This window comes from Ochotona curzoniae, unplaced genomic scaffold (assembly GCF_017591425.1).
Source record: "Ochotona curzoniae isolate NIBS_2020 unplaced genomic scaffold, NIBS_Ocur_1.0 scaffold_4701, whole genome shotgun sequence".
Taxonomy (NCBI): Eukaryota; Metazoa; Chordata; class Mammalia; order Lagomorpha; family Ochotonidae; genus Ochotona; species Ochotona curzoniae.
Genome location: NW_024467122.1, coordinates 8010238 through 8023132, shown reverse-complemented (window position 1 = coordinate 8023132; position 12895 = coordinate 8010238). Strand labels below are relative to the sequence as shown.

The 12895-nt window shown below is 49.2% G+C and overlaps 1 protein-coding gene across 3 annotated transcripts in view; it reads left to right on the top strand.

The window, feature by feature from the left end:
• The window catches only part of PCSK6 (proprotein convertase subtilisin/kexin type 6), a 139591-nt gene that overhangs the window by 30673 nt on the left and 96023 nt on the right, over positions 1–12895 (top strand). For all 3 annotated transcript variants that reach the window (XM_040968765.1, XM_040968766.1, XM_040968767.1), the window contains exon 2: positions 8232–8336. In XM_040968765.1, the coding sequence (XP_040824699.1) occupies positions 8232–8336 (105 nt within the window). The remainder of the gene's footprint in view (positions 1–8231; positions 8337–12895) is intronic.

The following is a 12895-nucleotide window of genomic DNA, read 5'->3' as shown; positions in this document are numbered from 1 at the left end:
CCTGTTTTGCCTGGGGCTGCACCTCTCCCAAGAAAGGCCTTTCCTCATCTGCTGGGCTTCCAACTCCCAGAGTGGGCTGCATTCCAGGGATGCCCTGTTCTGAGCCACCCCGTGTCCCTTGCTTGTCCTTTCCCACACATGCTGCCCTCTGCCCCTTATGATGGCTTTACAGTAGTTACTTTCCTAAGAGGAGGTTCTTATATTTTAAAAAGAAAATATTTACATACTTATTTGAAAGGCAGAGAAAGTGAACTTCTATCTACTGGTTCATTCCCCAACTGTTTGGAACAGCTGGGGCGGGGCCAGGCCAAAGCCAGGAGCCTTGAACTTCATCCTGGTCTCCCATGTGGCTGGCACAGACCCAAGCATCGAGCCCTTGGCCACTGCCTCCCAGTCACCTCAGCAGGAAGCTGGATGGGAAGTGAAGCAGCTGCGATTTGTGCTAGACACTCCAGTTGGGAATGTGGGTGTCCCAGATGGCAGCTTAACGTGCCACACCACAATGTCCACGCTCACTTTTTTTTTTATTTTTTATTTTTTTTAAAGATTTATTTTTATTATGTTTTATTGGAAAGGCAGATACACAGAGAGAGACAGAGAGGAAGATCCTCCATCCGACGATCCACTCCCCAAGTGAGCGCAACAGCCAATGTTATGCCGATCCGAAGCCAGGTGCCTCCTCCGGGTCTCCCACGCGGGTGCAGGGTCCCAAAGCTTTGGGCCGTCCTCGACTGCTTTCCCGGGCCACAGACAGGGAGCTGGATGGGAAGTGGGGCTGCTGGGACCAGAACCGGCGCCCACATGGGATCCCGGGCATGCAAGGCGAGGACCTCAACCACTTGCGCCACCGCACCAGGCCCCATGCTCACTTTTTATGTAAATCAAAGAGGTCAAGACTGCGATAAAGAAATCTCTGCCCAGCAGATGGTTTAAAACCAAGGCGGAAGGAGTTATCACAGTACTCTTTGTGGATTTGGAAGTTGGGGCTGAGCTGTGTGCGTATGGCCGCACCCCCAGCCGAAGTCACGCTGTTAGGTCTGTTGGCTTACGGGAAGTGGAGATGAAGTCTGCTAAGTCAGAATTAATGACGTTCAGGAATCTGTAGCAAAGTCGCGCTGCTTAATTGCACTGTTTTGGGTAGATGTGTGATGAAGAAAACCATTTTAGGAGCCTGGGAAATGGTGCAATGATCTTGACTCGGGTCAGAACTGCAATTATTGCTGTGGCAGAATGCTGCCCTGTGGATGTGTGATTGAAAAGGGAAGCAGTTTTTTAAAAAAGTGCTTGGAGGAAAAAAAATAACAACAAAATGTCCATTCTCCCTTCCTCTCCCTCACCCTCCCTCTCTCTTTCAAGACTTCCTTAATTATAAATACCAGGTAACACACTGGTGGCTAAATATAGGCTTGGTGGCCATCTATATTTGAAACTATGTCCGGGCGGAAGTCATTGGGGCAGTACAGAATTAATTTGGTGTGTAGGTTTTTATAGGCTCTAATTAGTTGTGTTTTCCTTAGGCAGACCAACTGGGGTCAGTGACATTATATAACTTGGCTCAGTCTTGAACCGCCCCGGAAGCAGACAGGGTGGACGGGGATGTCTCTTCCCAGCCAGAGGCAGGCTTTGGGAGTGACACGGAGATGAGGCTTGGTTCATCTCAGGGGAGACCTTGAATTGTGACATTCTGTGGCTGTGTGTCGGGGGTTGACTGCAGTGACCCAGGGTGGTAGGAACTGGCCAAGGCAAGCGCTGAGCGTCTCCTCTACCCGCCCCACCCCCAAGCCCTTCTTGCTGGTTGACAGCTTTGCACCTGCATCTGCAGTCGTGTCCACTGGCGAGCTCGTGGGCGGCCAAGCTCTTGGACCGGGCTGATGTCATGAGGGTGGATACAGTACCTCTGCTGCAAGCCGAGGGTGGTCAGTTCCCTGCCGCCGCCTCCAGCATGTCCACACACTAAGTCGTGCACTTCGTGTTTAAGACATCAGCCTGAGCCCGAGCTGACGGCATCCACTGAGTGCTGTCTCCCCTCTCACCTTCCCTGCAGGGAGCAGCATGGAGGTCTGGGCTGACCGCACCTGTCCTCAAGAGCGGCTCTTCCTGTAAACACCCTGCCCAGGCCACCCCTCTGCCTTGTTTGCTTTCGAGTTGTTTACTCTCAGCCCCACCTGTGGGCCTCAGCGCCTCCATCTCTGACCAGATGTGCTGACCCCTGGGATGCAGAGCCAAGTCCTGTGCTGTGCTGCCTGCCTCGTGGCTTCAGAGAAGCTGGAGGGAGTTGGAGTTCCCATGGAACCAAACAACTGGTGGGCTGGCTGGTCTGCCTGTGGCCTCAGAACGGCCTGGCAGAGGCCCTGAGGCACCTCAGGGTGCTGGGCTCCGAGGGCTGATGGAAGGCGTCCCTCCTGCCCTTGAGTGCACAGTGGGAGAGGCGTGCGGAATCTGTGTCTCAGCTGCAGCTTGCACACTGGTAGAACCCCTGATTGGCTTTACTCGGGCTGTTGGGCCATCCTAACCCCACCAGGTTAGGGAGCCCCAGACCCCAGGGCTCTGATTAGCAGACTCTGGCCAAGAGGGGAGTTAGCGTGAGTGTGAGGGCTGTGCGAAAACCAGGGCCTGGCCTGGGGGCATCACAGAGCCAATGGCTTATGTACCTCGTGCAGGTTGCACATACCCCCACGTGTATACACACCCACCCACATATATATCCAGCCATAGAACCAAAATGACATGCGTCTGAATACACACATTGAAACATGTCTGTACATGCACATAGACACAACTGTATATGTGCTCTCACATGTATCTGAATATATATACCCATGCACATGTAAAGCTGTGCTTATCTGTACACACACACACATAAAACCATGTATTTCCATACTCCTGATTGACACACAGGCACATCTGGATACATAGGCTCGTATATGCACATGCCCATTTGGTATATGCGTGTAGTCATTTGTGTTCACACACACACACATGCCCATTGGTGCACACATACAGCTAATTATATCCACACCCAGACAAGTCTGAACTTCTACACACACCTATTTCTACAGACACATGCACATCTGTGCACATACCACATACACATGCCGTACCATGTCATGGCATCTCAACAAGCCAGCATGCATACTGTGATTAGAACGGTCACTGGGTGAGATGCAGCCGGGGCGGTGCTCTCACTCAGAGCATCAGAGCTGGGTGTGGGGGTGCTGGTGAGGACACATCTGCAGCACTGCCAGCTGTGTGAAAGCGGCAGGTGCAGTTGTGTGCAGTGTGATCAGAGACAACTGTGTGAGCACTGTGGGTGTTAACTAGACACGACTTCCTCGTTGCTTTGGAGTATGCCCCTTCTGGTTTTAAAGCAAGTTTCGTGTAAGAAACCCCATGTGCTGTGCGATTGGCAAGCAGCCCCAGGCAGCCTGTGCAACAAGAGGCTGTGGCCATGGTTGACCAGTGGCTTACAGGTGTGTCAGCACATTCCAGGGCTGTGATGGGGTGCAGGGATGAAATCACACAGCAGCTCTCATCTCACACACCAGCATTAAGCCCTACCTGTGTCTATATGTGCGTACACACACACTTGTACGTCCACATACTTGGGCACCCAGGCCTGCATAGGTACATGTATGTGTACATGGCAACACACACATGTCCAAGAATGTGCACACAGGGACATGCCTATGGAGCACAGTCCACCAAGGCATCTGCCATGCTTCCTGTGCTAGGACTCGGAAGGGTGAACCTTGGCTAAGGTCATGGGTCCTACATGGGAGAGCCTGGTGCTGGAGCAGAGCCCAGGTGCTTGGGTTCCCCATGGCAGCCTGGGGCCTCCGCTGTGCTGCAATGTGTGTTCCTGCGCACGCAGGTCCTCCACTCTGAGCCTCGGAGGGCAGTCCCCAGAGCGGCCTCTGGCAGCTACGAGGTGAGTCCATCCCCTCTAACTCACTGGACTGCAAGTTGGCTGCCCTAGCAAGTGCCAGCGGCCCCGGCCAGCAGCTGGCTTGGAGCTGGGAACATGCGGAGAAAGTGGGGACTTCAGTGGGCACTGGAGAGGGAGGAGGGCCAGTTGCCTTCTTTGTTAACCCTACTCGGGTTTGTGCCTTCTGTGTTGTATACCAGCTCCATGGACGAGCGATCTTCAGAAGGTTCTTTTTTTTTGAAATGCACTTTACAAAAAAGCCATGTGTGGATTTCAGACAATTTTTTCCCCAAATCAACTTGTTTAATTCCGTATTTTAATGAACTTTTCAGAGTCTCCTTGTTCAGACAGTCTATATGTCTGCAGGAGCAACTGGCAAAGCAACAGTCAGCTCCCCTCATCGTGTGTGTCTCCATGGAAGACACATGCCACGAGTTTCCAGCGGCATTACCAATCTTATCAAGTTGTGTGCACGATGACATGTCAGGGAGGAGAGAGATATGAACAGTCCATGAGGAGCAAGATGTTTATTTTATTTCCTTGGAGAGAGCAGGAGGAGGAGGAGGCTAGCTCCAATTAGCACAGACTCTAGGCAGGAAAAAAAAGGTGCATGTGCAAATTTTCGTGCTGCAACGGACAAACTTGATTCATTGATGAGGAGTGGATGGGGGTCTGGAAAGGGTGCAGGGCTGAGCAGGGCCAGGCTGTGGCCCCAGGAGCATGGGGAGGGAATCTGTCTTTTCCCCCAAAGACAAAGGTGAGAAGAGAAGCCACCATGGCCACTAGCTGCCGTTGAAGCTGGTGAGCTCCCTGCCGGAAAGGCTGCTTGGTGTCTGACTTGAGAAGTGAGGTGCCGAGCCGTGGCTGCCACCTGTGTAGACTCCACTAAGCCACAGCCAAGGACACCAGTCCAGGAGGGCCAGGCTGCCAAGCTGGGAACAGCAGCTGTTGTAATATCACCACAAATATCAAATAAAAATAGTGGCTCTTTCCCTAGAAGCTTGCCCTGAAGTCTTTATGTTGCTCCTCCCCGTTCTTCTGACTGTCCCGCCCACCCCTTTTGTCAGAGGCTCCTCTGTTCATGGTTTCATTATCTGAGGTCCATCCCAGTCTGAAAACATGAAGTGAAGCATTCCAGAAATAAATAATGCATGGTCACTAAGGGACTCATCTTACGGTGTGCTGTTATAATGGTTCCATTTCATTATTGTTAGTCTTCCACTCTGGCAGATTTATAGGTTGAACTGTACCCTAGGTGTGTATGTAAGGGAGGAAACCTAGGCCCTACAATGCTGGGGACTGTATCCGCTACAGAGGTCTGGGTGATGAGTGTCATAAGTCTGACCCCTCCCGATCTGAGGTGTAGCCATCCTTGCTGACTCTGTCATGCCCCTGTGTGTCATGTGGCATCAGATGTCATCACTTGCTTTTCTATGGGCACACTGAGGAGGTTCCTACGTTGAGCCTGGCCTTGGCCTTCACATTTGCACAGGTAAGTGAGTGGGTATGGCTATGTTCCAGTGAAACTTAAGGGGAGAGAACTTGCCTAAAGAACTGAGCGCAGGGACTTGTGCAACTATTGTGCCCCATGTTCAAGGCAGCCTATGTACAGCACTCAGTAAGTGGAGTAACCCACGTATGCCTTGTTGGTTTTTGGCTAAATCCATGCATTTGCATACAATAGAATAGTATTCAACCTTAAACCAAGAAGGAAATTCAGATACATGCTACCACATGGAGGAACTATGGGGAAATGCTGCCGAATGGAGTCAGTGAAAAATAAGATGAGTGAAATCATCACGAAGGGACATATGCTCTGTGATCACAACAGAGAAATCTGATGATTCCAGCTCCTGCAGCTGGCTCTGCAGGGAAGGAGGGCAACTGCCCCACCCCTCCCCTGGCTCTCAACCTCTGCCCCGGGCTGGACTTAAATGTCCAAGCAGATGTGGAGCTGGCTGCTCCAGCCCCAAGACGTGCTTTGCCTCATTCACACTGTGGAGACAAGGCCATCTGTTTGAGGAGAACAGCTCCCTTCAGCCCAGACCCCATGGGCCATTACTAAGAAATGGTCATTGCTGTCCAGATTCAGGGAGTGACCTCCAGGGGAAGGGTGGCTGCCTCTGGCCTGGCTGAACAGCCCATGTGGCTTCCAGGGGTTGCTCTGACGTTAATATGCCAAGTGTCAGCAGCTCTATGGTTAATTCAATTTGCCAGTAAGTTTTGTTCACCCGTGGGTTCTCCATGTCTCGGAATAGGAATTGACTTGAACACCCAGAATTATGTGACCAAAGCTTATGTCATATCTCCCAGCATGTAGGCAAACATGCTGATGAAACACAAGCTCTGGGTTAAGACTCCATGATTGGAGCCTTTGCACATATGTAGCCATTAACTCTGTGCGGAAATGAGTGAGGTGTCTTGTCTGTAGAAGGAGAAATGAAAGTGCTTGATGCACAAGAGTGCAGAAAATGAACTGAGACTGAGTTACAGAAACCCATCTGCCAGATGCTTCACCTCCCTGGTGCTGTTGGCTTTTTCACCTCTGCCTGTCTCATTCAATTCTTGGAGCCACCTGCAAAGTGGTAGTTACTGGTCTCAGGATGACCCAAGGTCATCTAGCAGGGAGAGAGGTTGGGTTCCAGTACAGACCCAGATTTGGCCAGATCAGATCTCAAGAGAGAAAATGCAAGGACTGGGAGAGAAGCCAGAGAGATTGTCCTGGCTCCAGGGCCAGCCACCATCGGTTGACAGCCTGGCAGGTTGTAGACACTGTGTAGGAGGTACCTGTTTTGATTCTCCTGACTGTCCTGGTATTTGATGTTCTGTGGTTGTAAGTATTAGAAGCAAGCCTAAGTGAAAAAGGGTAGTTCCTGATGTGAAGGATAAGGGGTGTTTTTTAACCCCAAACCAGGAGGCAGCCAGATTTCTGCATTGCTGCGAAGGAGAAATGCAGGGTACTAGTGAGCCTCTCTGTCTGCTGTGTCCTTTTGGGTGAATATGTGGACTGGGACACGCGCAGCATCTCGGTCCCTGTTGGGCCGTCACTGCCTTTGGGTCAGCCATGGCATACAGAATGGATGAGAATGAGGAAGGCAGGCAAGGGGTTAGTTGATCTCTGCTTGTCGGCTGGAGAGAAGTTTCCAGACCTTCCCAGGAAACCTATGAATGCTAGTGAGGCCTGTATGTGCTGTCTTCTACACATGCACACCTGTGACAAGGTTTATTATTATTATTATTTTAAATTTATTTTGAAAGTCAGAGTTACAAAGGGAGACGAGAGAATCTTTCATCTACGGATTCTCCCCCAGCTGGCTGCAGTGGCTGTCCCTGTGCCTGACCAAAGCCAGGAAATTGTTCTGAATCTCCCACACGGGTGGCAGGGACCCAGGTACGTGGGTCATTCTCTGTTGCTTTTTCCAGGCCTTGAGCAGGGAACCAGATCAGAAGTGGAGCAGCCATGATTCAAACCTGCAGCCCTATGGGTTGCCAGTAAAACAGATGGCAGTCACGGTTAATGCCACCGTGCCGGCCTCCTGGAATTTGTAAATTAGGCACAGTAAGAGAGAACCATCAAGAGCTAGTCCAAATCTTGCATCTTGACTTATAGCTTCCAAGGGTGTGTTTTGCAGCTAGTGGGAGTTAGAACAAGAAGCAGGTACCCCCGATGATGATCAGGGCTTCTCAGACAAGTGGGTGATCAGCTCTTCCTGGAGCCAAGGTCCTGGGCCCTGTGGCGTCTCCCCCAGTCCCGCCAAACTGGACACCCTGGAGGCTCTGGCTGTTCTCATCTGGCCCTCCCCTAGTCCCGAGGAACAGATGGGTCTGTGTGTTTTCTTTGGCTCCCGTGTTGCACTTGAGACTGAGTGTTTGTTCTTAGATATTTCAGTTGACTCGTGGGGTGGAGAGGATGGAGTTTGTTTCTGAGTATTTTGGTGTAGACCTGACTTGACACTAACTTAGCTACTTAGGCAATGTCTGACCCTAAAAGAACATTCATTCATGTTAAAGGCATCTTGACTGAGCTAGCACAGGCTGTGAAGGATATGATGTGAAGAGTACCATTTGTGGGAAATAGAACTTCGTGTGTCTATAAGGGAGGGTCTCAATCCATATCGCCTTTCCTACATACTGACCCTAGGCAAGTAGGAAGCTTGGCAGGGGTGGAGGGTGGGGTGGGTGAGGCTTGTGTTTTCCCTCGGGACAGAATGAGCCTCAGTGGAACAGGGGACAGGGTAAGATTTTTATGGGATGTTGCTTGTTAGACACCAGAGTGATTGATGGATTCTCCCTTCTTGTTTTGCAGATTGGAAACCTGGAGGATTACTACCATTTCTATCACAGCAAAACCTTTAAGAGATCGACCCTCAGTAGTAGAGGCCCTCACACGTTCCTCAGAATGGACCCTCAGGTATCCACGGGCTGGGGCTGTTCCTAAAGGCAGAGTATGGGCTTTCCTGTGGCTCGAGGTGGACATTTGTTTTATAGATGCATCTGGATTTAGACAAAGTGGGGGTGAAGCTGCCTACCAAGCCATCTGGATCCTCTGCATGTTAGATCCTGCATGTTAGATCCCATGTGTTAGATCCTGCATGTTAGATCCTACATGTTAGATCCCACGTTAGATCCTACGTGTTAGATCCTGCGTGTTAGATCCCATGTGTTAGATCCCACATGTTAGATCCTACGTGTTAGATCCTTCATGTCAGATCCTACGTGTTAGATCCTGCATGTCAGATCCTACGTGTTAGATCCTGCGTGTTAGATCCCACATGTCAGATCCTACATGTTAGATCCCATGTGTTAGATCCCGTGTGTTAGATCCTACATTAGATCCTGTGTGTTAGATCCTGCATGTTAGATCCCATGTGTTAGATCCCACATGTTAGATCCCGCGTGTTAGATCCTACATGTTAGATCCCACATGTTAGATCCTATGTGTTAGATCCCGCATGTTAGATCCCACATGTTAGATCCCATGTGTTAGATCCTATGTGTTAGATCCCGCATGTTAGATCCCACGTGTTGGATACTATGTGTTAGATCCCGCATGTTAGATCCTACATGTTAGATCCCGCGTGTTAGATCCCACATGTTTGATCCCGCATGTTAGAGCCCACATTAGATCCTGTGTGTTAGATCCTGCATGTTAGATCCTGTGCGTCAGATCCCACATGTTAGATCCCACATGTCAGATCCCACATGTTAGATCCCACATGTCAGATCCCACAATCTAAGTTCTCAGCAGAACCATTGTGGCAGCAGCCATTGTGGTGTGCACCCACTCATATTTCAGAAATCATCCAACTGTTCCAACATTACAAGAGAGATACGGGTGTGAATCTCACCATCAAGTAAAACACTAGGCCGTTGAAGCAAACATTTCAACAGTGAAATTCCAGGTCAGGCAGATGTTGCCGTGCTTGTTTTCACAGAGATCATAAAGGTTACTAGGCATTTTAAGCCTGGGAAATAACTGTAGCTATTTTTCCTGAAACATTCATGTAGTCTTTGAGATTTATTTAAGACAATAGTTCTGAAAAGGTGCTACTTTTTTTTTTTTTTCAAATTCTTTATTGGAGAGCAGAAGAAAGAGGGAGAGACAAAGAGTGTCCCTTCACCAGCTCATTCCCCAAGGGTTTGCAGGGCTGAGCCAGATTAAAGTTGGAATCTGGAAACTCCATGCAGGTCTCCTCCGTGGGTGGCAGGCAACCGGAAGCGGCTATCACACCCAGATACTCTGCTATGGGACACAGACATTTTAACTGATGACTTAACACTGGACACTCACCCCAAAGCAGCTGACATTTCAAGCTGTAATGTAATTCATGTTTATTGTGTAGATAATTAAACGTCTAGCATAGATTTGAAATTAGTATTTGATGCCTATCAGTCAACTGATAGTTGGTTAATATTAAAAATGTGAGGTAGCCACGTGAATCCTCAGTAAGTTCACCTATTCCACAGGTCCTTTAAAATCTGCCTCGTGGCTGGCTCGTCCACAGCAAGGCTAGTGGTGTTGGCAGTGGAACTGACAATTCATGCAGACAAGAGAAAAGCGTGTGACAGATCACAGCGGCGTTGCGTGTCCCGAGGATCACCTAAGTTCATGCATGAAGTAGCAGCCACCCTAATAAATAAATGTGGACGTTAATAGATCTTAATTTTAATGCAGTTAATAAAAGGTTTTTCTGATCACTTGAAAGGAAGACTGACAGAGGGACAGAGAGAGAGAGTGAGATCTTGCATCTGCTGGTTCACTCCCCAACAACTGAACCCAGGAAGCAGAAACTCTGTCTGGGTCTTCCATGTGGGGGCAGGCGACTCAAATGCCAGAGCCATCATCTGCTTTCCCTGTGGAGCTGGACAGCAGGTGGAGTAGCAGGCCCTCTGATACGGGACTCAGGCATCCCAATGGTAACTTAACCTATAGCCTCATGGTGCCTGACCTGGAAGTTGTCTTCTCTTAGCAGCAGTGTGATAAATGCTAGTTTAGGCTCCCTGCCTGGTATGTGACACAAGGTCAGCTGTTCCCAGAGAAAAATGCAGAGAAAAATGTGTAATGAGGTATCTGTGGGGAAGGGGTTCTTGGTTTTGCCTTATTCTGTTTCACCAACAGTCATAGCAGATGGGGGAGACATGTCACCCTGGGTGTGCTGTCTGCTTTGCTCTGTGGGAGTCCAGATCTGCAGAACATGAGGAAGAGGTCCCAGGGAGCTCACTCATGTAACTGGGCTCTGAAAACACAGACGTGTCTGGACTATTATTATGTCTTTTAAGACTTAAGATGCTATCATTCAATCTGCTTATTTATTTACTTATTTTTATTTGAAAGAGTTACAAAAAGAGAAGGAGAGACAGAGAGAGATCTTCAGTCTACTGGCTCACTCCCCAAATGCCCATGATAGCTAGAGCCAGGCCTATCTGCAACCAGCAGCCAAAGAGCTTCTTCTGGGTCTCCCCAATGGTACAAGAGCCCAAGCACTTGGGACATATCCCGCTGCTCTCCCAGATGCGTTAGCAGGGAGCTGGATGGAAAGTGGAGCAGTGGGACACAAACTGGCAGCCAGATGGGATGTCAACAGTTTGGGCAGAGGCTGTCGGCCATGCCATGGTGCTAACCCCTGGAGTATGTTTCTGAATTCGTTTTAAAGGTGGATAGGTGGATGGATGGATGAATGAATGGAACAGATGAATAGATGGATGGGTGGGTAGGTGGACAACTTTATGTATGGATCGACCAGTAGTAGATGGATAGATGGATGGATGGGTTAGTGAGTAAAATGATGGGTAGATAGTTGAGTGGATGGCCAGATGATTGGGTGGATGGATAGATGGGTGGATGAGGAATGGATGGATGGGTGGGTGAATGGGTGGGTGGGTAGATGTACAGATGGAAAGAAATAGATATAAAATTATGACAATTCCATTTTTCTTAATAGCAATGAAAGAAACAGTATATCAAAGATTACCATATATTTAGGATCTTTTTAACACGCACCACCTCGTGGAATCATATGGGGTTATGATTATATGGACTTGTGCATACACCATGAGAACTTGAAAGAATACTTTCCCAAAGGGCTGGAATATTTTCTTGCTCTGGGGAGCAAAGACCGGCTGTAGTAGCTAATTCTCACAGAGTGGGGCTGGCAGAGGGGTGTAAGCAGACCCCCCCACACACAAGACAGGCGTGGCAGGGGAGACCTGAACAAGGAGTGCAGGGTGACCCTCGCGGGCACCTGTGTTCTGGGAAGTTCCAAGTGACTGTCACTTGTCATACTGGATAAGGTGTCAAGCCAGCAAGGAAGTCGCTGTAGCTTCTCACTAGCAGCTGAGCAGTTCACTGAGCCTTGCTTGATTGGTCCAGTAGAGAGCTGTTGCAAGCCCCCTATGGTGCACACTCCCTGGATAGGCTGGGGAAGTGGGCTTCTTGTCAGTGTGAAGGCAGAGTAGATAAGGTGCCTTCATCTGTGCTATTCTAGAGCCTCTGTTTTTGGTGACTCAACTTTAAAACTTTCAGAAGTCCTCAGCTCCAGTGCTCTTCCAGCTGTGCACTTGCTGGGGCCAAGGCTTTGTGCCGCCAAAGGCAGGCCTGTGCCCTTGGGACCAGAGACCTGTGTATGCCACAGCAGCAGAGACGGATTCCAGGCAAGTGAAAGGGTCCCTGTGCCCCAGACGTGCCGCCTCCTGCAGCAGGGAGCTGTTTCGTGGACTAGTTCGAGGTTTGAAAGCGCTCCGTGATTTTGGATCTGCCGGCAAAGTGTTCCCAGTGATTGGCTGTCTCCTCGCAGGCGACAGAAGGAAAGGTAGATTTCCTAACCAGAGTCTACGGCACTTTTGTGTTTTTGAATCAAGTCCCCTTTTATGCACAGCTTCCTAACAAGCTCCTGGCAGGCCTGCTATCAAAGCCTCCTGCCAGTAAAGAAGAAAGACTGGGAAAGGTAAACAGCCCGGCTGGCCCAGCCCTGCCCAGCCTCCACGTGATTGGCCGATTGTCTCTCTCGCAGTTCTCATTAAAGTTGTAGCCTCAGGAAATGCATGTAGACAGCTGAGCCAATTATGAATTCAGAATTGCAACTAAAATACCTCGATTCAAATTAGCTGAGTTTTAAGGCAAAGCAAATCAATTAGGCATCCGTCTGACTAATATTTACTTTGCCTAGTGGCTCTGATTAAATGCTTGGCAGAATGAGCTGTTTGAGATAAGTATTTAAGGTTATGGTTTATCACAGTGCATCAGAAGGGTTTTTTCTGTGTTAGCTGAGGACTTGGGTGACACCTTAACATCTGGAGAGCCTTGTCATTAATATTATTAACCAAAGGAAAAGATGAGTTAATATTATTCAGGGACATTGGAATGCAAAATTGCCATTACATTTGAATGACTGAACTGGAAATGAATGTTATAGGGCTTAGGATAGAGTTCGATTGAATACAGATGGCATTTTATTTTAATTAGCTCCAGTC